Source organism: Cydia fagiglandana, chromosome 20 (genome assembly GCF_963556715.1).
Source record: "Cydia fagiglandana chromosome 20, ilCydFagi1.1, whole genome shotgun sequence".
NCBI lineage: Eukaryota > Metazoa > Arthropoda > Insecta > Lepidoptera > Tortricidae > Cydia > Cydia fagiglandana.
The window spans coordinates 6,217,167-6,240,652 of NC_085951.1; the positions used below are offsets into that span (position 1 = coordinate 6,217,167).

A 23,486-nucleotide genomic window follows, 5' to 3' on the forward strand; every position below is an offset into this window, starting at 1 on the left:
ATACAAAATTGATTTATAATCTCTAAAAGTACCACAAATCTATCTAAATATATTAAATAAAACATATTAAAATCTTCAAACCTATGATTTTGAGTTCAAAATCAAAGTTCAAAGTTTGTTTATTTATCTAATGAATCGTATCTTGCGCGCAATGGAAACATTTTTTTGTTCTTTTTATTGCATATTAGACCTGACACCTAGGTTTTTTATCCCATAATAAACAAGTTTTACGATTTTAATAATTATTATTGTCATTAGAATTAAATAAATACACGCTGAAATAACATTGTAACATGGTATGCAAGCTCCCAGGGAAACTTTTCAATCTTTCATGGGGGTACATGTTCATATTACTCCATAGATGTCGCCGTTTCTCCAAAAATATTCAGATAACCTTCAAGTGATTTTGTCAATTAAATTGATAACAAGTTACGGTCTAGCCTCCTAAAAGTCGAAGTCCGAGTTATCGTCTTCGGAGTGAGACATATTTACTTCTAAATGAATTCTGTAAATAGGATTTTAAGTTTGGGATCGGCAATTCCGAAGAATGCTAGGTATTTTCCGCTGTTGCCCATGTCAAGTGGCCCGGTTTATATTTGGAACATCTGTGTATAGTGCAAGTTATTTTTGTAGATTGATCTCTACCAGTGGAGCAAAACTAAATGCTGAAGATGGCTGGCTGTCCAAGCTGTTGGTGCGGAAGATAGAGCCAACGAAGGAGTCTCACAGTCGTATGCTAAGTGACAAGGAGATTGTATATGCGCTTCATACGCACAATATTAGACCGGACAGTGTAGATAAATATTTGAAGAACTAGTACGTATGCCCCACCTATCTTACATAAGTAAAAGTAGTATACTGGCCGTTAGCAACAAAGAGATAGTGCTGTTATGCAACATTCTGCAAATAGAACATACTTTATATATTATTAGATTAGCAGCGGCGATAACGCGCTAAATTGTTTACCATTATGTTATCAATAGATACTTGACCTTTACGGTCCAATATCACATAGCTACACCATGTAAATACCATGTCCATAAAACTATCACAGCTAAATGTGTTTGTTAAATCAAATGTTTTAATTTGTAGTCACTTGTTTCAGTATGCAAACAAATACAAACATGAAAGAGTTCTATTTTTATTAGACAGTATGTTTTGACAAGACTTTTGTTAATTTTATTTCATAAATGTGCTGGCACCAAAGAGTATAGTAAGATCAAATGGCACTTTGGAAAACCCTGTACTGATAGAAAAAAAAATGCATGTATGCAATTTTTTTAAATAATTAAATATAACAAGATTTGCTTGACCCAGTATAGCCATAATATTTTTTGTTCTTTTTTTATATTATGGTGACACTTGCAGTCTGTCGCTTGCCAATTTCGTACAGAGTGGCTTTGTACTAGCTCTAACTGCAATATTTAGCAAGTTATGGATGATAATAGCATAATGTTTTAAGTTCTACAAGCAACACTCTTAACTGGCTATTGGTAAACCTTATATAATTGCAAAAAAACATGTACAAATGCCAGTTAACTGTGTAAGGTTCTTAAACATATCAGGTTTTAGCCATTTAATTCTTAAACCTTAATTATACCTATGCCAATGAGTTATAACAAACATACCCACAAGTTTGTGTACAAATTGATAACTATAATATGTAAAAATAGTAATTTCATCAGTACAGATGCCATTAGATATATCTAAGCGGTGAAGGTGCTTAAAATTATCTTAACAAATAACATGTACTTTACGATCATTATTGATAAAAAAGGCAAATGCAGATGAAGATATAGTCTGACAAAAAAGAGTAGTGTCGTCCCTTTCAAACCAATTTATATAAGAAACCGGGACAACACTACAGTATTGCCACTTTTTAATTACTACTCTTTTTTGTCAGACTGTATTTTTAAACACCTTGTTATTGCCACTACAATATATATCTGATGACAACCGTACCTATGTAATCTTACATATGTGTTATAGCAAAACTTCATCAGAGTTTGTCCACTCTCACAAAGAGGAGCTAGGATGCGAGTTGGTTGGATCATGGACGGTGTCTGTCGGAGACATGGACCAGGCGCTGCACCTCTGGCGTTACACTGGAGGATTCGAGAAGATAGACAAAGCAAAGATTTTATTCAAGGAGTCCCCTGTAAGTAATTATGGTTTACACGAAGTTCTGTTTAAAGCACTTCACTCTACCATCTGTGGGTATCGTCTTTGGTCGTCCCATTAGTTTTTCGTCAACTTCTTAAATTAGTCCTATTCTGCTTCCGTCACTCATTCTACATTCATCACAATCGTCGGTGGCTTTTAATGTAGAATGAGTGACGAGAGCAGAATAGGACTAATTTAAGAAATTGACGAAAAACGAATCGGACAACCCAATCATCATCATCATATCAGCCCTTTATCGCCCACTGCTGAGCATAGGTCTCTCTTCTAGTACGCCACTTGTCCCGGTCCTGAGCTAATCTCATCCAGAAGTGACCCGCAATTTTCCGGATGTCGTCCACCCAACGAGCCAACGGACGCCAGGCGCTTCTTTCATTTGTGTGCTTTTATGTTTGTTCGCGATAAACTCAAAAACTACTGAACAGATTTTCATGCGGTTTTCACCTATCAATAGAGTGATACTTGAGGAAGGTTTAGGTGTATAATTTGCTAACCCGTGCGAAGCCGGAGCGAGTTGCTAGTAGGTATTAAGAACAGCATTCGTAATTGACATAGTTGGAATGCTGCTAAATCAAAGATGTCAGAAAATAGACAAGTCAATGTGAATCATGTAAAACAGTAAGCTGCAGATTTAAATGACCCCCCCCCCTGCACATCATTTGTACATGGCAACACTCTTACCTGATTGATGGTGGTCCTTCTATCTTTACAAAAAAGGCAGTTCCACAATGAACTAAGTACTAAAAATAAAAAATCTAACTTTTTCTTTTCATTCGTCCAGGAGTACTCGGCACTGGAGAAAGAACGTGGGGGCTACGTCCGCTCGAGGCATTTGCAGTACTTGCTCGCCTTCAGCTTCTGGCCGTCAGGAGAGCCCCGCGAGCCCAGCAACATCTATGAAATACGGTCTTACAGGTACTATAACTACACAATACTATAAAGAACGTGAATGTCTTTTACGTCACCCTAGGCCGCAAGTGGGATTTTCTGCCCGCTTCGCGAGGAGAAAATCTCACTTCCTGGCCAAGGCAAGACGAACTTTATGGCTCCTCTACACGATGGGCCAACGCCGGCCACTCGAAGGGACGCAGACATGCGGTAGAATGAGATAGCAATATCACTTACTCCCTCTAACGGATAAATGCGTCCCTTGGAGTGGCCGGAGTTGGCCCATCGTGTAGAGAAGCCACTAGACAAACCACGGGCGGTAATACGTAAAGCCCCAGATCGCATATTTATGGTCCTCGCCTTCGGTTCGTACCACAAACACCTGCCACCTGGGGCATCGAATTCACCGCCCTGAGTGTGTCATGTAATAAAGGTCGTTTAAATAATTAATAGTCTGATTAGCGGCTAAGTTCTAATTATTATTTGGGCAGGTTTCTACACATTTCTCACCCGTTCAATTTATTTCAAGTTTATGTAGGGTTAGAGCTGCAGAAGTAGCCAAGGGTCAGGTGTTCAAAATATTTTTTTTTTATTATTATGAATGGGTTTACTCATGGCCACAGACTAGCCGAGGCGTAAATTTGTACTAAAGCTTTATTGTTACGAAAATAAAGAGTGTGTGTGTCATTTTGAATACCTCACCCTGTTAGACACTTGTGCTTCTTCCTGTACCGTAAAGATATCTTCCGTGGTCGGGCTGCCGTATACAGTAAAGTGTAAAAATGTAATATTGGTGCATACAACATACTCAAAAATATGTCTCATAGTTCTTTCGCTGATATAAGAGCTATGGGAAATATTTTTGAGTATGAGTGCACCCATATTTTTACATTTCACTGTACACACACAACAAATATGTTTTCTTAACAGCTTGAAGCCAGGCACCATGATCGAATGGGGCAACAACTGGGCTCGCGGTCTGTCCTTCAGGCGCGCGCAGAACGAGGCCTTCGCTGGATACTTCTCACAGATCGGCAGACTTTACAATGTTCATCATATTTGGTGTAAGTGTAATGTAACCTATAGTCTGTATCTTTAGGTGATTAAAAAATGTCAGTACAGTCAGCAAGTCAATAGGTGGGTCCACACAGGGTCGCGAGGATACAGCTCGTTCTGTGTGGATATTTTTTTGAATTTTTTATTGAATTTGAATTTGATATATTTTGTAGCTTCGGCTTTCACACATTATCCCATGCTAATTGTGTCAAACACAAAAGCTGTTAGTCGGACGCCACGTCACCGAAGTGTCAAAACTGAAATTGAACTTTATTTATGCATATGCACGTAAGTCTTTGTTGCTCTGTGGTCTGTGACCGATTAATCCGTCTTTAGCGTTGGACGTGCGGTGTTGATTTATCGGTCATTAGCGTCCAAAAGGTTTAAACCTACAGTCCACCCACGCTCCCTAAATTAAGCCTTTATAAGGCAGAGGGAATATATTTCCAAAAAAATCCAAAACAAAAACAGTTTTAGTACTTAATCACTAGAGAATACATTAATTACCTACTTAGTACAATCGTTTTATAATTTTAAGGTCCATTAAATTTTATAATTAACGTCCTTGTTCCCGGTACTCCTTATTGGCCGTTGTCGCCTGTTGTCAAGGTCGACTAGGCCATGATCTTCAGTCGGAGCGTCAGGCTCAACATCGTTGTCGTCCGCCTCTATAACCTCCAACGGACAATCTGACGACATTATTGTATCTGTGTTCTCTTGCACTGATTGTCTCTGCGGAGAGCTGACAGATGAAGCGACACTCTCGAAAGACGTGTCCGGAGACGTGTCGTGGGGATTCGCCACGCCGCTCTCCGCCAGCTCGACAGCTTCTTGCTCTTCAGGCAGAGGTGTGTCGGTTTGCGCGTCCTCGACGTTGTCGTCCTGGGCGTCGTCGTCGTTTTGCAATATCGGAACGTCGCCTTCGGAATCGGACTCGTTGGTGTCGTCACAGCCTTTGTAATGTAACAATTGGTCGACGTGTTTCTTTACTTTTATTTTCAAGTCCATTATATTTACGATATACATTCTGGATCCCACTTTATTCTCAATAGTACCTCGTTTCCATGTATACTTAGTACCATTCTTAAAAAATGATTTTACTAAAACATTATCGCCCCGTTTAAAATTACATTTTCTCTGCCCGCCGCCGTATTGTTTACATTGTGAGATCTGTTTGGAGATAACATTTTGATTAGCCGAGGAAGCCAATGACAACGGAAGGCGAGGAGCTTGGGTGTCGGCGTCGGCGTCGGCGTCGGCGCCGGCGTGAGTACTAGCGTCGGCGTCGGTACCGCGCGGCGCACGCAGCAAGTCGTGTCGAGAGCGTAACGATCGGCCTAGCAACAGCTGAGCCGGTGAGAATCCAGTAGTACAATGAGTCGAGTTCCTATAGTCGAACAATAATTTACTTAATTTAATATTAAAACTAGACTGAGACGGATTTTGCGCAAGTATTGCCTTTATGCCTTTTTTTACGAATTTTACACTATTTTCGGCTTGGCCGTTCGAATTCGGGTGATAAGGTGCAATTGTTATATGTTTAATTTCATTTAACGTACAAAACTCTGTAAACAACGTAGAACAAAAATTTGAGGCATTATCTGTAACCAGGGTGCGAACAAGTCCAAATCTACTAAACATGTCTGCTAATTTCATAATTACACTAGCGGTGTCCGTCTGTGTCATTACATAACACTCGACCCACTTGGAATGCGCATCTACGGCGATAAGGAACTGCCGACTCTGCACCGCGCACATGTCCAGGTGCACGCGCTCCCAGCGTGCCGGGTACGGCCACGAAACTAGCGGAGACCGCGCCGGGGCGTTTCTTAGTGTAATGCACACGCTACATGACCCAATTTTTTGTTCAATGTGCTGGTCTATATTAGGCCACCACATTCGTTTCCTTGCTTCCGATTTAGTTTTTACCACACCTAGATGAGAATCATGCAACTCATTCAAAAGTTGCTCCCGGAAAATGGAAGGTATGACAACTTTATGGCCGCGCAAAATACAGCCTTCTTCTAAAGTCAACTCTGTACGACAGTTAAAAAACATTTTTAAGTCATTATCCTTCAATTTCCGTGGCCACCCATTTTCTATATAAAACTTAACGCGCAACAATACCGCATCTTTTTTTGTTGCTAAACAAATATCTTTCGCCGTAACTGGTTTCAACGAATCAGATATAAAATTTATGTATGTTGCCCTATCAACTATATCTCCTTCGGGACACCCTTGCGTTTCATCCAGTGTGGCCCTAGACAAGTAATCTGCAACGTTATGCTCGCTTTTTACATATTCGATCTCATAGTTATAAGCCGACAGAAATATAGCATAACGCTGCAACCGATTTGCTGCTAATTCGGGAACACCTTTTTTGGATCCGAAAATTGATACTAAGGGTTTGTGGTCCGTTCTTAAAACAAAAGGTACCGATCTGCCGTACAAATAATAATGGAATTTCTTTATTCCAAAAATTAATGATGCCGCTTCTTTTTGTATCTGAGCATAGTTTTTTTCGCTGGGCGTGAGCGAGCGGGAGGCATAAGCGACAACGCGCTCGGAGCCGTCCGGCTGTTTTTGAGCTAAAATAGCCCCTAAAGCCGCCGGTCCGGCATCCGTGGTCAAAATCGTGACGTAATCCGGGTTGTAGTGTGCTAACATTCGCTCACTCGCTAACTCCTTTTTTATTCGCACAAATGACTCCTCTTGTTCGACGCCCCAATACCATTTACAATCTTTTTTTAGCAACGCATACAACGGGTTTAAAATACCCGAAGCATTAGGTACGAATGCCCGATAGTAATTTAACAAACCTAGAAAAGATTGAAGCTCAGATACATTTTTCGGACTTTTAGCATTAAGAATGGCTTGAACTTTATTTTTGGATTTATGTAATCCATCTTTATCGATTACAAACCCTAAGTATTCTACAGAACTCCTAAATAACTCGCATTTATCCTGTTTTAAACACAAACCGGCGTCATTAAGTCGACTAAGGACTTGCTCGAGCCTCTCGACGTGTATTTTTCGGGTCGGTCCAGTTATAAGTACATCGTCGAGAAAAATGCAAATGCCGTCGATTCCCGAAAGTAATTTTTCGATAATTTGCTGAAAAATACACGGCGCAGAGGATAAGCCAAAAACGAGGCGTGTGTAACAATAAAGCCCTTTGTGTGTGTTTATACACGTCAATTTCTTTGATGCCTCATCGAGCTCACACTGGTTATATGCCCTAGATAAATCCAATTTCGAGAATTCTTCCCCCCCATGCAACCTAGAAAATAGGTCTTCGATACGCGGTAATGGATAGTTATCGATAAACAGTGATTTATTCAAGGTCACGGAATAGTCACCGCAAATTCGTATATTACCGTCGGGCCGTAAAACAGGGACAATGGGTGTGGCCATATCGGAATGACTAACCTTTTCCAAAATACCTAAATCAACCAATCTATTTAGTTCCTCCTCGACTTTAGGTTTTAAAGCCAAGGGCACGGTTCGAGGTTTGAAAAATTTAAATTGCGCATCCTCTTTAAGTTTTAGATTTATTTTATATTTATTAAACCTGCCCAACTCGTTAGAAAAAACTTTCGAGTACTTATCCTTTAATGACCGGATGACGTCATCCTCGCTATTCAAATGATTACAATTCTTACTGCACAGATGTAAATCAAATTTGCTAATGAAATCTCTTCCTAACAAAATTGGCTGATCCGCTGTATCCTCGATAATAAACATGTCAATTTCCTCTGTTCTACTTTCAAAAGTAATCGGTAATAAAACTCGGCCTAAAGGAAATATTTTGCTACCATTATAACAGTTTAATCGTACGTTGGATCTCTTTAAGGCATATTTTCCTTTAAATAACTCGTCATAAACACTAACAGGTAGCACTGAGACAGCGCTTCCACTGTCTACCTCGCATAATACGCTCTCGTTAGCCATCGACACCACCTGCTGCATAGGCTCCCCGTTATCACATCTGATACTATATAAATAAACATCTACGATACCTTCATGTATGTCATCGGTTTCCTCAGCAATGAAATTAAACTTTTTATCACTCATTTTACACATCCTACTTAGGTGTCCTTTAGTGTTGCACTTTTTACACGAGTAATTAATGTAACGGCACTTGTCCTTGGTATGGTTTTTGTATCCGCATACTGCACAGGCTTGTCTTGTATTATTAGACTTGTTTGGTTGGGAGGGCGCGGCGGCCGCGCGCACCGCGAACACCTCGCCGCCGCTGGCTCCCGCCGCCTGCCTGGCCGAGCCGGTCGCTTGCAGGCCCTGCCGGGCGCTGCGAGTAGCCTGCGCCAGATGTAACGCCTTGCTAAAAGTCAGCTTGTCCACGCTCTCCGCAAACAACTTCTCTCGTTCTTTAGCGTTCTCGAGCCCGAGAACGAAACGATCCCGCAGCGCTGTGTCGAGCTCCGTCGTAAACCCGCAGAACTGTGCCAAACTTCGCACTCGCGCTGCCCACTCCCCCAAATCTTCACCGGTCCGTTGCTCCGCTTTATAAAATTTATATCGTTCAGCAAACGAACACCTAGGTGACTCAAAATGAGCATCCAGCTTTTCAAGGAGGGTAGAATATTCAATGGTGTTCAACGTATTTGGATACACCAAATCTTTTGCAACGCGGTAAGTTTCTTCCACAAACGTCGTAAGGAGTATGGAACGCCGCTTTGTGCCCGCTTTGTCGGTGGTGTCCGTCAAATCATTTGCAAAACACATCGCTTCAAACCGCTCCTTAAAAATCCTCCATTCTTGCGCGTTGTGGTCGAACGTGAGATTGCCGCCATAAATCACGTTAGCGCTCGCCGCCATCGTTTTTAACTATTATTCCACTAGTTTATCACTTATTATAACGCGTTAGGTACTTCTCGTCGCCAATTATTGTGTTTGGGATTTAATTAGAATTAAAACACTCGGATAGCAACGTAACGGTCATGTATTTCACGGCAAACTGACATTTGACATATTTTTACGAGCTACCTACATTACCAAAATACTACAATTTCCCACCTGATTTTGAACTTTATTTCAAAGAGATAGGGTTCAATTTTGCATAATTCCTGACACCCGTATGCCTTATAAAGGGTTAACAAATATTTAAACCCTCAGGCTACAAGGACCTGCAAGCGCGCCGTGAGACTCGCGACCGCACCTGGCGCAACCCGGGCTGGGACGAGTGCGTCGCCTACACCGTGCCGCTCATCCGCGAGATGCACTGCCGCATCCTCGAGCCCACGGAGTTCTCGCCTACCCAGTAACGCCCTACCACCGGATATTTAGGGCCCCCTACATCTAGCGTCTTTCGAGCGTCGGCGTCTACAACTCTATGGCCGCTGCTCGACGCAACTGCGCAGCGACGTCATTTTCCATAGCGCTGACCAGACGCCGACGCTCGAAAGACGCTAGATGTGGGGGAGGGCTTAGAGCTCATTTAGGGCCAGCTGCACCAACCAAAGTTAATAGACTGATCAATGTCACGCAGTAGAGATCTAAACTTTCCATACAATAAAATTTAACGCTTTAACGGTGACAGACGATTTGGTGCAACCGACCCTTAGGGCTGATTTACATTGAGGTCTTTGATCAGTGGTAAGTCGGTTAAATTGGACGTAACCAACAGTCTGCAATGTAACTTGATAAAATCCAATGCGAGTTCACGCGCCGTCTAAATCAGCCCTTAGACGGCGCGCGAACTCCCATGCGATTTTTGTTGATGCGGACTATATGCCCCGTGCATGAATTATAGGGGCAGCATAGGACCCGTCAGATTTTTGGCGCGAGGCGTAAATGTGTCGTTTGTGCTTCCGATGTATCCGACAAGATGGCAGAACCTACAAGGAAACGTACCGACGAGAATGGTAGATAGTAGCAGTAGCACTTACTTTGACAATGTACATGTGCACATATGTTTTCGATTCAGGCTACAAGATGGCAGACCCTCCAACGCGCAGGGTCCCTATTGGTTACGTCCAATTTAACTGACCGATCAAAACCGGCAATTCTCGCATCGTCTAAATAAGCTCTTACGAACATGCATGTAAAGATATACCTAGATCAAAAACATGAGGTTGCACGTAAAATTAAAAGGGCGAGGAAATATGACTTTGGGTTGTATTCCACCTATCCAATTTCTTTGTCCCATATTGCGCCTCACATTTTGCTTTAATGACAGAGTTAGAGGCAATGACATAGGACAGGTGGAATACCACCCTTTAATAAAGTCTAAGAACAAAAGGAACAGCTGAACTAGATGGCGCTGTTCGGCATTATTTTACATTAGCTGTGAAATTCATAGCATTCACTCCAAAGAGAAGAAAGTGACATATCTCGGCCTCTAAATTTAGTTCTAAGTGCAACCTCAATTATTATTACAAACATCTTGATATACTATGTAGAACTTTAGGTAACAAATACTGGTATTATTATAAACAAAAGCATTCAAAAGAGTTAAGAGCATACACTGCCAGCGCCACCTAGTGCAACTAATACTGACCATAATTCTGGATTTTAGTTCGTACGCGTTAAGATTGCAGTAAAATCATCATCGTTCGCCAGTCTTACCACTTCCGAGTCTTGCCAAAGTCAAGTTCACAGTCACCAGTTGAAGGCATACTTTTTAATTAGGAAAGAAGCTTCGCTAGGCCGGCGGACAATGATGACTGCATTCTTAAAGCGAATGAACTACAGTTCAGTTGTTTTTGGTAGCAATTTTACATAGATTTGTATTACAGTTATAAATTAAAGATCATGAAACATAATTATCAAAACAGTTAACTGGTTCAAGTCGATACTTTCTGCGTTCGAAAAAGCATTTCAAGGCATTTTTCTGTGGCAAAAATAGCCCTCTGAATTGAGAAAATATTTACATGTTTCTAAATCTCTGGATACTTATAGAGCTATTTTGATAGACTTCGTAGTTTTCAGTCTTACTAATACTATTTGCGTTAAACGTGTAAACTAAAAATCTAGTGTTAGTAAGCAAATGACTAACATAAACACAATAGTTGTTAACAAATTTGCAACCTAATATGAATTGCTATCATTTTGGAGCCTAAACGTTATTCCATTTTCTGATGCATTTGAAACTAAACGAGCGTGGCTAGTCCTAAGGATTCTGTTGTAAATACTCGAGCGATTTCGACCAATTTTTATACTATAACAATACACACTAAAACTGACTACTTCTACAATATCTAAGATTGTTCCAACTGTTCTATTGATGTTCCATTCTGTGTAAATATTCTAAACACCGTACTGACGAAAATATCCTGAAGTTATAATGAAATTATGAGTCAGGGATGCAGTTTGCATTTTATTTTTATAAGATATAGATTACGTTTAAGTGCAATTGCTTGTTACTGTAAATGAAATCCTTGCTCTTTATTTACTCTAAGCACAATTACTTTTTATTAGATAATAGATGCAAACCTTTTTTTGTATATTTATCTAAGCCATTATGTAAAATATTATTTGTCAATATTATTAAACGTCTTTTTGACGAATCCATTGTTGTTTTTCATAATTTTTAGGGTTCCGTACCCAAAGGGTAAAACGGGACCCTATTACTAAGACTTCGCTGTGCGTCCGTCTGTCTGTCACCAGGCTGTATCTCACGAACCGTGATAGCTAGACAGTTGACATTTTTACAGATGATGTAATTGATGTATTTCTGTTGCCGCTGTAACAACAAATACTAAAAACAGAATAAAATAAAGATTTAAGTGGGGCTCCCATACAGCAAACGTGATTTTTGACCAAAGTTAAGCAACGTCGGGCGTGGTCAGTACAGTCAGCAGCAGAAGTCGCTATACTCTCCAGGTGCTCACAGAGAGGTAAACGTTTAAACTGTCAAAAAGTTGTTGACTGTCATGGTAGCATTTACTTACTTGTGAGCGCTCAACATGTCACAAATTATCTTAACAGTCGCTATTCATTAATTTATACACTTGCAACAAATCATTGATACCTTAGCTGTCAAAAAACCACTGGTATCTAAGCGGTCAACGTGTCAAATATATCTGAACAATATGGAAAAATAGACGTTTCAAGCATACATCGTTGCTTATTATGAACAGTGGTACAACTAAAAATGAAATGCTATTGCATTTAATATTCTATCTTTTAGTGGTAAGGTTTAAAGTCGAATGGCATTTCATTTTGTTTTGTGTCACTATTCATGATCAGCGTCGACATGTATGGTCGTATGTTGAATGAATAAGAGCTGTGCTAATTTCAGGTAAAGCGTTTTGACAATCATCGAAAGCAGTACAGTCTTGTCATCACATACATCTATCTCACGTTTTGCCCTTCAACCATTGACAGGGGCCTGTCAGTCAACTTACTGCAAACTATTTATTTTATTGAATAGAATCATCAAAACGAATGAGTGACACATACCGAAAGCTAACTGAAGCCGAATTTAGAGCCAATTGTCAAGCCACGTTGTGGTCTTGTTACCAAGGTGTTTGCTTTTCAAAGCAGAGACCGCGGGTTCAAATCTCAGTCGGACGCACCTAGTTAGAGATTACAGCTTTTTTTTTGGCTTTCATTTCTATTATTAATTTGTAGTTTTATATTAATTTCGCATACGTTTATATGTTTTTTGAAGGTATGTACGACTTTCTAACAGGACGTTGTAGGTTTGAAACCGCAGTGGGCGTTCCTTAGATTACTCCTGTGCGGAATGCCATTTGATGTTTACTGCTAGGTTATACTAACAATAAGTTCAAAGATATACAGTAAGTATATATCAGAACGAAAGGCCAAGAAAGAGACCCATTAAAGTTTAGGTCACACTGAACCACTTTTACTATGGGACCAACCCCGAAAACGCGGAAAAATAATTGGAAGTTTCAAACACTTTGCTGGTCTGATGTTGAAATTTTCTATGGGAGAGTAAATTTTTTTTCCGGGGTTTCGGGGTTGGTCCCATAGTAAAAGTTGCTCAGTATGACCTAAACATTAATGGGTCTCTTTCTTGGCCTTTCGTTCTGATACATAATGTATACCTCCGTATACTCTATCCTCTCTGCTAAGTTGTAAAAACAAAATTCCTCATTCCTATGATCAACAGTTAGCATATTACGTAGGTATATGCATGGCAGTGATGGTTTTATCGCATAGGTACATCTATAGAAGAGGAGGCACCCTTCTTCCGGATCATGAGTCCAACCAACAAAATAAAGAGAGGAGTCATAGTTGGATATGCTTAACACCTTTACTGCCCGTGCTCCTCACGTGGGCCCACGGCTAGCCTCTATTACAAAGCCATAAGGTTTACATGTCAGATTGGGACAGTGAACGTTAAGTTTCAATTCTATTATTTTTCCTTCTTTCTTTGATCGATTCGGAGCATCGTATTTTAGTACTATATAGTACTAAAATAGTAAGCGGGCTAAATAAATATATTAACATATAATATGGTTCCCAGCAAAACAACTCTTTATACAAAATAACATACTCACACTACCATCACAATACATATTTAACATCGCCAAACACGTACACACACACAAACACACTTTCAATACTAGCAAGCTCACCCGTACCCGTCTAGGAAGCAAAGAACGCCTGCTTCCCGCCAGCCACCGACTGACTAAGTCCTCCAAAACCATGCACGTACTGGGGCCCAAAGTGTATAACAAATTACCGCAGGACATCACCACGATAAAATCCATCAACTCATTCACGCGCCAACTAAAGAAATGGCTCCTCTCGCGTGCCTTTTACAGTCTAAATGACTTTTATAATTTATAATCAAGTTGACATTTTAGATAATATTTTTTTATGAAACAAATTTAATTAACACTATCATCACAATTGTAATAATATTTGACACACTTATTTAGGTATACCAACCAAAACTGTAATAATAATGTAATTGTATTATTGTAACATAATAACTATAATTGTAACTTAATTTATCTAATTTAATTTCCATTTTTGACGTGTAATATGTAATTATATTATAAATAAATGAGTATGAGTATGAGTATGAGTATGCTCTACGGTTTGGAAGGAAGAACGGCCGCCTATGACAGTTAAAATAAAAAAACCGATCATTATCGTAGAACCTACTTATTTATTGTCTAAGTTTGACACTTGACGATAAAATACTTCTTTAAGAAAGGAGGTGTAAATTCGTAGTTGCTACAGTATTTTTTTAAAAGTTAAACTGATAAAATGTTGATGCTTAGTTACCATTGAAATAATAACTGCTTAGCAACTGGTGGCACCCTGGCTGCTGACGTACTTGATTGGCAGTGCGTGTAGGTATTAATGACAGCAGCTTGAATTTGAGTGCTTAGTTACCACTGGCTTTCTAACCGTTATTGTCATTGTGATTAAATAAGGGTGTATGTGTTAAAAAAAAACTCAGAAGTTAAGATATATGTGACGAACTGAAAGCCTACGCTAAAATGACAACTTAGATGTCCTTATTTTTGTGACGATTGAAGTGTATATGTTTTCTTGGACACCTTGCGCGCTCAGGTATATCTGCTGCTGACTGTACTTGGATGGGTGACCGTTTTCTTTTTGCATTTTTTTCCGTTTTTATTTTTTGCTTTATGGTACGGAACCCTTCGTGCGCGAGTCCGACTCGCACTTGCCCGGTTTTTTTTAGAGATGCGGCCAGGCGTGACTCACTCCGTGATTTCCTCGCATTGCTACAGGTAGCTAAAGGTACAGTCAGCAGCAGATATAACTGAGCGGGCAAGGTGTCCAAGAAAACATATACACTTCAATCGTCACAAAAATAAGGACATCTAAGATGTCATTTTCACGTAGGCTTCCAGTTCGTCACAAATACCTTAACTTCTGAGTTTTTCTTTAACACATACACCCTTATTTAATCACAATGACAATAACGGTTAAAAAGTCAGTGGTAACTAAGCAATCAAATTCAAGCTGCTGTCATTAATACCTACACGCACTGCCAATCACGTACGTCAGCAGCCAGGGTGCCACCAGTTGCTAAGCAGTTGTTATTTCAATGGTAACTAAGCATCAACATTTTATCTGTTTAACTTTAAAATAAATACTGTAGCACTACGAATTGACACCTCCTTTCTTAAAGAAGTATTTTATCGTTATTAATCTAAGTGTCAAACTTATACAATAAATAAGTAGGTTCTACTAGAATGGTCGGTTTTTTTATTTTAACTGTCATATGCAGCTGTTCTTCCAAACCGTTGATCATATTATATACCTATGTTAATATATTTATTTAGCCCACTTAGTTATTGTAGTAAAATATACTATACAGGGTAGCCCATTTAGATCGGCCAGTATGGGAAAATCTGATACTATACGATATACACCGATCTCTTCTTAGGAATCATGTTATCGATTTTAGTAACACGAAAAACTGCATTCATACATTAAAAAAAATGTGTACTCAGCTCGGGAATCGAACCCCGAACGTTTTGAAAAATAAAACTAAGACTATTTCTATTTAGATATCGATTGTGTAGGTCTTAAGCAATAAATGTTACTATGAAACATGATGTCTGAAATTAATAAAATGCATTGTTTTCATATCGAAGAGACCAGCCATTTTTAGGGTTCCGTACCCAAAGGGTAAAACGGGACCCTATTACTAAGACTCTGCTGTTCGTCCGTCTGTCCATCGACATCCGTCCGTCCGTCCGTCTGTCACCAGGCTGTATCTCAGGAACCGTGATAGCTAGACAGTTCAAATTTTCACAAATGATGTATTTCTGTTGACGCTATTATAAGTAACAAGAAATACTAAAAACAGAATAAAATAAAGATTTAAGTGGGGCTCCCATACAACAAACGTGATTTTTGAGTAGGAAATATCAAATGGCATTCCGCACAGGAGTAATCTAAGTAACGCCCACTGCGGGTTCAAACCTACAACGTCCTGATAGAAAGTCGTACATACGCTACATGTGACATTATCTTCAATAATTTGGCCAAGCCCGAGATAGCTCGAGGCATTTAGTGTTCCGTACGGCTACCATCAGTTTGGCATTGACATAAACGATATCGTGAACGTAATTTACTTCCTATAGGTATGTATATCTCTTTCGCACTAATATGTCAGTACGAGCGAGATGCATAGAAATTAAATTACGTTCACGCCCACGGTAGCGTTTATGTCAATGCCAAACTGATGGTAGCCGTACCGCTCGCATCGTTACATTTTACAGAGGTTGTTTGCCTGTTTTTAGGATACCGTATTCAACTACACACACAGAACAATAGTACAAAGTGTCTAAGTGCGAAGGCCGAAGGCCAAGCTTTAGCAAAATGTCATCGCTTTAGCACAGAGCAATAGTACAAGTGTCTAAATGTGAAGGCCAAAGGCCGACCTCCGCGTAGCCCAAAGGCCCGAAGCGTCCAGGATGTTAGTACTTAAACACAGAACAATAGTATAAGTATCTAAATGCGAAGGCCGAAGGCCGAGCTCCGCGTAGGGCCGAAAGCCCGAAGTCAGTTCTGTGTTTAACCACTGACATCTTGCAGGCTTCGGGCCTTCGGCCCTACGCGGAGCTCGGCCTCCGGCCTTCGCATTTAGACACTTGTATTAATTACCTGTGTTTAGAACTGACCTCCTGGATGCTTCGGGCTTTCGGCCCAATGCGACTTCAGCCTTTGGATCTTGCGACTTAGACACTTGTACTTAAAAATACTTGGAAAAGTTACGGGAGGCGCGCGTCTGTCGGACGCTTCGGATCTTCGAATCGCTCCTTCGGCCTTTGCATTTAGTTAGATTCTTGTACTATTGCTTTGTGTTTGAATACCGAAGTCGAGCATCTCGCGAATGCTTGATGTATTATAATAATTTAGAGTAAGGCCAAGCGCGCACCACGATTTTTTGCGATAATTTTGTCGCAGAAATGCAACGTATGTGTTTATATGTTAGTGCGCGCATTTGCGACAAAAAAATCGCAGCGATTTTAAAATTGTGATTTGTCACATTTTTCCGCGATTGTTCGCGACGCGATTGTCGCAAAGTGAATTGCAGCATGCGGAGTTGCATGGCCCCACGCGCACTATGATAATAAAATCGCACCCCGGCCGGACCTCAGTCGGCATTTCGCTCTCCAAACCCCAACATCTCGGCACCTGCATCTCCAATAGAGTCTCAAAATGGGACGCTAGATGTTGACCATTTAATTATGGAAATAAACGGGGATCACCTTTGTGTTATAAATGCTCAAAGTCATACAGCAATCGCATATTAAAGACACGTTTCATGACAAGCGACTGGTACGAAATCCATGTTGAGAATGAACAAATCGTTGACTTTTTCATCGCAGTGCGCGCAGTGAATTGTCTGCGATATATTACAATATTTGGTCCTTCGGAAAAGTGACCTTCGGTTCGATTTTTGTCGCCGTCGCCGCGAGATAAATAGTGCCGGAGTTCTTGGAATTAAAATCAGTGACATATTGACATAATACGCGACATAATATGAATTGACCAGTGTAAGCATCAGTTAGCTAGCCCTAAGCAACCAAAGGTCAAGCTGCAGTTGAAAAACTAATAAAGATAAACGGATAATTTTCCCGCAGTCTCCATGCTTCTTTAAGTTGGGTATTGACTGGTCAGCTGCCTGTTAGCTATAGTTTTCGCGAAAATCGCCAGGACAGAGGTGAAAATTTTTGTATGAAAACTTGGAACTTTAAATGCATTTTTTGACGAAACTATTGCAGTCTAAAATGAAGTCAAAATCAGTCCATCGACTCAATTTTTTGCAAGCTTTCTAATGCCCCACACGATTCTTACAAATGAAAAAAGTTTCAGCCTACCCCTCTCAACCCCCTAAATTTCCCCCTTTAATAAGAAATAAGCAGTTTTGACTTATTTACAATATGAGTGGTGGTAATTGCTATAACTGTTCCAAATTTTAGGTATCTATGTCAAACGGTCTCTGAGAAAAACGTATTTAACTGATTTGCAAGACCGAAGTGATCCCATAAGTGTTCCGTAAACAAAGTTTTGTACGGAACACTAAAAATTATATAAACTAATGCGAAATTAACATAAAACCAGAAGACACAAATTAATAATAGAAATGAAATCCAAAAAAAAAACAAAAAGCTGTAATCTCTAGGTGCGTGCGACTGAGATTTGAACCCGCGGTCTCTGCTTTGAAAAGCAAACACCTTGGTAACAAGACCACAACGTGGCTTGACAATTGGCTCTAAATTCGGCTTCAGTTAGCTTTTGCTATGTGTCATTCGTCTTGACGATTCTGTTAAAAGAAATAGTTTGCAGTAAGTTGACCGAGAGGCTCCTGTCAAATGGTTGAAGGGCAAAACGTGAGATAGATGTATGTGATGACAAGACTGTACTGCTTTCGATGATTGTCAAAACGCTTTACCTGAAATTAGCATGGCTATCTTTTATTCAATATTCGACCATACTTGTATGCTTTAAAGTCTATTTTTCCATATTGTTCAGATATATTTGACACGTTGACCGCTTAGATACCATTGGTTTTTTGACAGCTAAGGTATCAATGACTTGTTGTAAGTGTAGAAATTAATGAATAGCGACTGTTAACATATTTGTGACACGTTGAGCGCTCACAAGTAAATACTTCCATGACAGTCAACAACTTTTTGACAGTTTAAACGTTTACCTCTCTTTGAGCACCTGGAGTGTATAGCGACTTCTGCTGCTGACTGTACATCCATTCAAAACCAATTTTGGTGTCTATTATAGCTATAAGCCGCGCGTGGCGCTGTCGCCACCTAGCGGCCATATCTGTCCTGAACAGACGCGGTTTGTTAGAGAGTGAGTCTTTTGTACCTAGTACTGTTATTTATTCTGTGATACGGCGAAGAAAAGGAATAAAAATAAGTACACATTTTAATTTCTTTCTATTATTTTTTATTTTCAGTTTGATTTTTTCATTAATAAGATTATATTACAATATAATAATAATTATAATGATAATAATTATTAAAACTACAAGTCGATTGTGTTATTTAAATATATAACAAAAAATAAAATGAAAACAACAACGGCCGGCGCTGGCCGCGGCCGCGCCCGCCTTGTCTCACCTCGGTCAAATATTGCTAACTACCTATCGGTGATTGATAAGATAAACGACTATACAATGGTAAAATATAAAAAAAAACATTTTGTTACAATGTACATAATACGTGATCGCTAACTACGAGTTTGGTACTTCTATATCGTAATATTTAGTAATTTGTTGAAAGTCGTGAGGGTTGAAGGATGATAAACATCTAATTTGAGAACAGCTAAGGGTGGGAGGTTGAACAGGAAAGAGCCTACGCGACTATACTCACGCCTTCCGCCGATGCACTAAGAATATCGCGACTTCGTGTCATGTAAATAAATAATAATAATTTGTGTCAATATCGGGTATAAAAGGTCCTTGTAGCATGGCACTCCGGCTGAGCACTAACAGCGAGCCACTACGTCCCTAACGTATGCCGGTCTACTGCTCCAAAGCGAAAATACAGCTTCTTATAATTCAATTCCGGTGTGCTTCTGTTCGAAATGTGTTTACGGCTTGAGTCGCGCTCTATAACGACCTAGCATATATATCACGAATGGAAAGCAGAGGCCAGTGGCTGTGCATTGATTGGCTATTGACTTTTGCTATATTTTAATTTAAACGACGAATTTTGACGTGACTAAATGAGGTTCTTCCGGAGTCCGGAATCCCATCTCTAATTACAATTCGCCCATGTTGGCCTTATTCTTATGTACAGTCAGGATGACGAGTGGAGTAAGGCTGTGTCTAGAGATTATTGTCATTTACTTGGTCAGTTCAGGAGGGGAGGCTAGGATATTATTAAAGTTCTCTAGGATGCCCAACGCCATACGTAATAATTACTTGATCCACAAGTTTACGGCGTTATGCACTGAAATTTGATTAAATTATTGCAAGTCTTTTTCAAACATTATACGAATTAAATATCTACTTCGCTTAGGTCGTCAGTAAAATTTTCTAATTAACCTTCCATAAAATAATACAAGTGGTTTCCGCCATGTGATGTTTACAAGCGATGTGGGAAGAAAATAAAACGAGATATATTTAAAATATCATAAACTAAATTTGGATGTTTATGACTAAAATCGGCGTTAAATTAATTATATCAATCGTCTATACATACATGACTGGTAAGCTTAGTTGACAATACAATAGTTATTAGGACACTAAATAAAGAAAATAGCACTAGAGCGGGCCGCTCGGCCCGTCGCCTCCACAATATAATGTACACACACGCGCACCTTACAAAAGTAACCAACTATGTATAATAGTTACACATATATTATTGTTCTCTATATACAAACGCCGAGCCCTCAGCCACCACAGTAAGGCAAACGCGTGCTTGCGCAGTACAAACGTCATATAAATACTTTATTATATTTACAAACTCAATCGGCAGTCGGTTACACTATTCTTTGCTGAGCACCTGCGTTTTTGTAACGTTTTAATAAAGCATTAAACAATTAAAATCTAATAAAGCGAACACGATGCCAGTCGCACCGTCACAAAGATCCCTAGATATAAAACTAACTCAGGCAAAAGCATATCAGTTCAATTGTTAAAGAATTTAACTTACAATAAATTACATGCAAAAATTGTTCCTAAAGTAAAAACTAATGATATGAACATTATAATTTTGACTATCTAATGTTTGTTTGTTGTGTTGTATATTGTTTCCGTTCGTTGGCTCGGGCGGGGCTCGGGTGGCCTACGTCTTCTAATAATGCCATGGCTACACTTCAAGCGTAGCTTTCGATCAGCGCAACGACTCTCCGACTACAAACTTTACCTTAAAATATTATTTCACATGATCACCGGTATTTTTAGAAATTTTCTTACTCTTCACAGAGTAATAAGATTCGAAAAATTACCTCAACCACTATGTAAACTTAGTAAACTACGTATCGTACAAGTAGATCAGGAGTACTAAGTTTTTAGTTTAATCATGCCCTCTACTAGGCCGGGCTCCGTTGATCTGACGCATTTAAAAATATTGCTTTTTTTATAGATGGACGGTCTAATCGTATCCTAGTAAAATTGATTTTAAGAAAACAGTATTAATTTTCTTACGACTAAGAGATCGTTTATAGGTATATTCCGAATGATTTATTCACATAACGGACTCAAAACACCGAGTCGCCTGCGAAGGTCGATATCACATGGTACATGTATCACTGGACCTCGCTAAACTCTAATGAACAGCCGTGACAGCGCGCCCGGGAGACCAACGGACCCGCCCTACTGCGTAAAATGTCTAATATAAAAGCGTTTCATTCTCACACGACTGCACAATTTAAATATCAGCATTCTGTCGGCACTCGTCACACACACCGCGGCCCCGGCGAGAGGTAAGCGTACACCACTGATGTACACGCTAACTTTGCAGTATTAGAAACCGAATAAACCTGTAATATTAAACATGCTATAAACTAGTGTTAGAATAAACGGATTGTCCTATTGAGCCGGAGCCGCGTCGTCGCATCTATTAAGATATAATTATTTAATTATGGAGTGCATAAACTTAAATAATGTAGAATAGGAAATGCCCTCCCGAACCATCCTCCTCGACTACGAATACTGCGACAATTGGAAGACATAACAAAAAACATCATAATCACAAACAAAGCGTCGGCAACGTTGCCAAATAACAGCGTAACAATTTGGAATAGTCATTTTTATACATAGATATTAACATTTCCATACTCTTTCCTAGGGAGGGCTGGACAGTCTCAGTAATAAAATGGGGATATGAATCTACTATGCTCTTGCCAAAAGCACATACACGATACTGACGATACGTTCTGCAAACAGAACGATAGGCCTTCAGCCGTCACTGACTCGATTAACTCCTACTCCTACGACCGCCAATAAAACTATAAATAAAAATATTTGTCACTTCGCTAATAATAACTGTCCGAGGACAGGGGAATTTGGCAAAGAAAGTGTCGGTGCACATCAGACGTACCAAAATCCTTACAAAATGCGATATCTTCCATGGACTCACGTTTGATATGCGCCGACACAAATATAATGGCAACAAGATACCTCATTTGCTTCTGGCAAAAGCATGTGTGTTGGATGGGGCGGGGTGGGGTGTGGGGTGTGGGACGCGGCCGCCCCGTTAGAGCGAGCCGGCGGGGAAGGAGGCGGAGGAGTTGGAGTGTGCGAGCGAGAGCATGGAGCCCGAGAGCGACTGCTCCTCGTCGCCGAACCCGTCCCGGCTGCCCTCCGCGATCGCCATCGCGCTGTGGACCAAATAAGGATTTTACCATTTTGCCGTACAATCGCCATCAGATAAATCGGAGCGGCCAAGGTGTTCATAAATATCTGAACACGCCTCTATTGTCAGGGAGTTAGAGCGCGTGCTCAGTTATTGTGAACACCTTGGCCGCTCCGATATATCTGATGGTGACTGCACATATGAGAGGCTTTATTCGGTTGCGTATGTCTTGGCCAAATCTTAGAATTGATCATTTCAGGATGTGGCAATTATTTGATGCAATGATTGGTTGGCCACATCATGTATGTTTCCAATAAATCAATATTAATCATGAAAAAGTCAAACCGAACCTAACCATATTATAAAGTAATCAATTTTATGATATGGCAACGATATGTAATGTATGGTCATTTAAGCAGATTTAGTAGTATCCATAAAGCATTTTAAAACATTTTTATCGAAGTGCAACCCTTCCTAATATATTAATATTGTTTTTTTTTTTCATTAATCCCTGATAATGTAGTTGTGATAATTAAAGCGCTGGTGGCCTAGCGGTAAGAGCGTGCGACTTGCAATCCGGAGGTCGCGGGTTCAAACCCCGGCTCGTACCACTGAGTTTTTCGGTACTTATGTACGAAGTATCATTTGATATTTACTAGTCGCTTTTCGGTGAAGGAAAACATCGTGAGGAAACCGGACTAAATAATCCCAATAAGACCTAGTTTCCCCTCTGGGTTAGATGGTCAGATGGCAGTCGCTTTCGTAAAAACTAGTGCCTACGTCAAATCATGGGATTAGTTGTTAAGCGGACCCCAGGCTCCTATGTGAGCCGTGGCAAAAATGCCGGGATAACGCGAGGAAGAAGAATGTAGTTCTGATAATAATGTAAATGGTGTGTAGTGTTTAGTTTACCTGAAGCCGAGGCGGGCGGACTCGTTGTCGAAGTGGTCGAGCTCGCGCTCGTGGCGCTCGTGCAGCATGCGCGTGCGCTCGGCGCGCTCCGCCAGGAACTGCGCGCTCTCCATTTCCATCTAACAAGCAAAATTGTATTAGGGTGGTATTCCGTCTGTTCAATATGTATTGCGTCTCACATTCTGCTTAATGAGAGTG

At 40.1% G+C, this 23,486-nt stretch overlaps 3 protein-coding genes and 1 long non-coding RNA gene across 4 annotated transcripts in view; 2 read left to right on the top strand and 2 right to left on the bottom strand.

Moving 5' to 3' along the window:
- LOC134674729 (uncharacterized) overlaps positions 1-11,654 on the top strand; it is an 83,879-nt gene extending 72,225 nt beyond the window's left edge. Inside the window, exon 2 of the long non-coding RNA XR_010099660.1 lies at positions 11,047-11,654. This is a non-coding gene — a long non-coding RNA (uncharacterized LOC134674729). The remainder of the gene's footprint in view (positions 1-11,046) is intronic.
- Positions 404-9,453, top strand: LOC134674721 (protein NipSnap). The gene is made up of 6 exons (XM_063532848.1): positions 404-554; positions 634-816; positions 1,990-2,158; positions 2,963-3,096; positions 4,000-4,133; positions 9,262-9,453. The coding sequence occupies exons 1-6, from the start codon at positions 499-501 to the stop codon at positions 9,408-9,410; spliced, it is 825 nt and encodes a 274-aa protein (XP_063388918.1). The 5' UTR covers positions 404-498; the 3' UTR covers positions 9,411-9,453.
- LOC134674927 (uncharacterized) lies at positions 5,270-9,150 on the bottom strand. Its single transcript, XM_063533087.1, has 2 exons — positions 8,145-9,150; positions 5,270-5,295 (listed from the first exon to the last, which is right to left on the bottom strand). Exons 1-2 carry the CDS (start codon positions 8,962-8,964, stop codon positions 5,282-5,284), a joined length of 834 nt encoding a protein of 277 aa, XP_063389157.1. The 5' UTR covers positions 8,965-9,150; the 3' UTR covers positions 5,270-5,281.
- Positions 11,655-18,997: 7,343 nt separating the features above from the next.
- The window catches only part of LOC134674322 (serine/threonine-protein kinase Tao), a 31,541-nt gene continuing 27,052 nt past the window's right edge, over positions 18,998-23,486 (bottom strand). The window contains exons 21-22 of the mRNA XM_063532347.1: positions 23,289-23,407; positions 18,998-22,401 (exon numbers count right to left, since the gene is read on the bottom strand). Coding sequence (XP_063388417.1) covers positions 22,278-22,401; positions 23,289-23,407 — 243 coding nt within the window. The 3' untranslated portion in view covers positions 18,998-22,277. The remainder of the gene's footprint in view (positions 22,402-23,288; positions 23,408-23,486) is intronic.

What these genes read in the sequence shown, in the direction of transcription:
- LOC134674721 (XM_063532848.1), top strand. Translation starts at nt 499, where the DNA reads ATGAATTCTGTAAATAGGATTTTAAGTTTGGGATCGGCAATTCCGAAG. An exon ending in GATAAATATTTGAAGAACTA is followed by an intron (nt 817 to 1,989) that starts GTACGTATGCCC and finishes TATGTGTTATAG; the next exon opens with CAAAACTTCATCAGAGTTTG. An exon ending in TATGAAATACGGTCTTACAG is followed by an intron (nt 3,097 to 3,999) that starts GTACTATAACTA and finishes TTTTCTTAACAG; the next exon opens with CTTGAAGCCAGGCACCATGA.
- LOC134674927 (XM_063533087.1), bottom strand. Translation starts at nt 8,964, where the DNA reads ATGGCGGCGAGCGCTAACGTGATTTATGGCGGCAATCTCACGTTCGAC.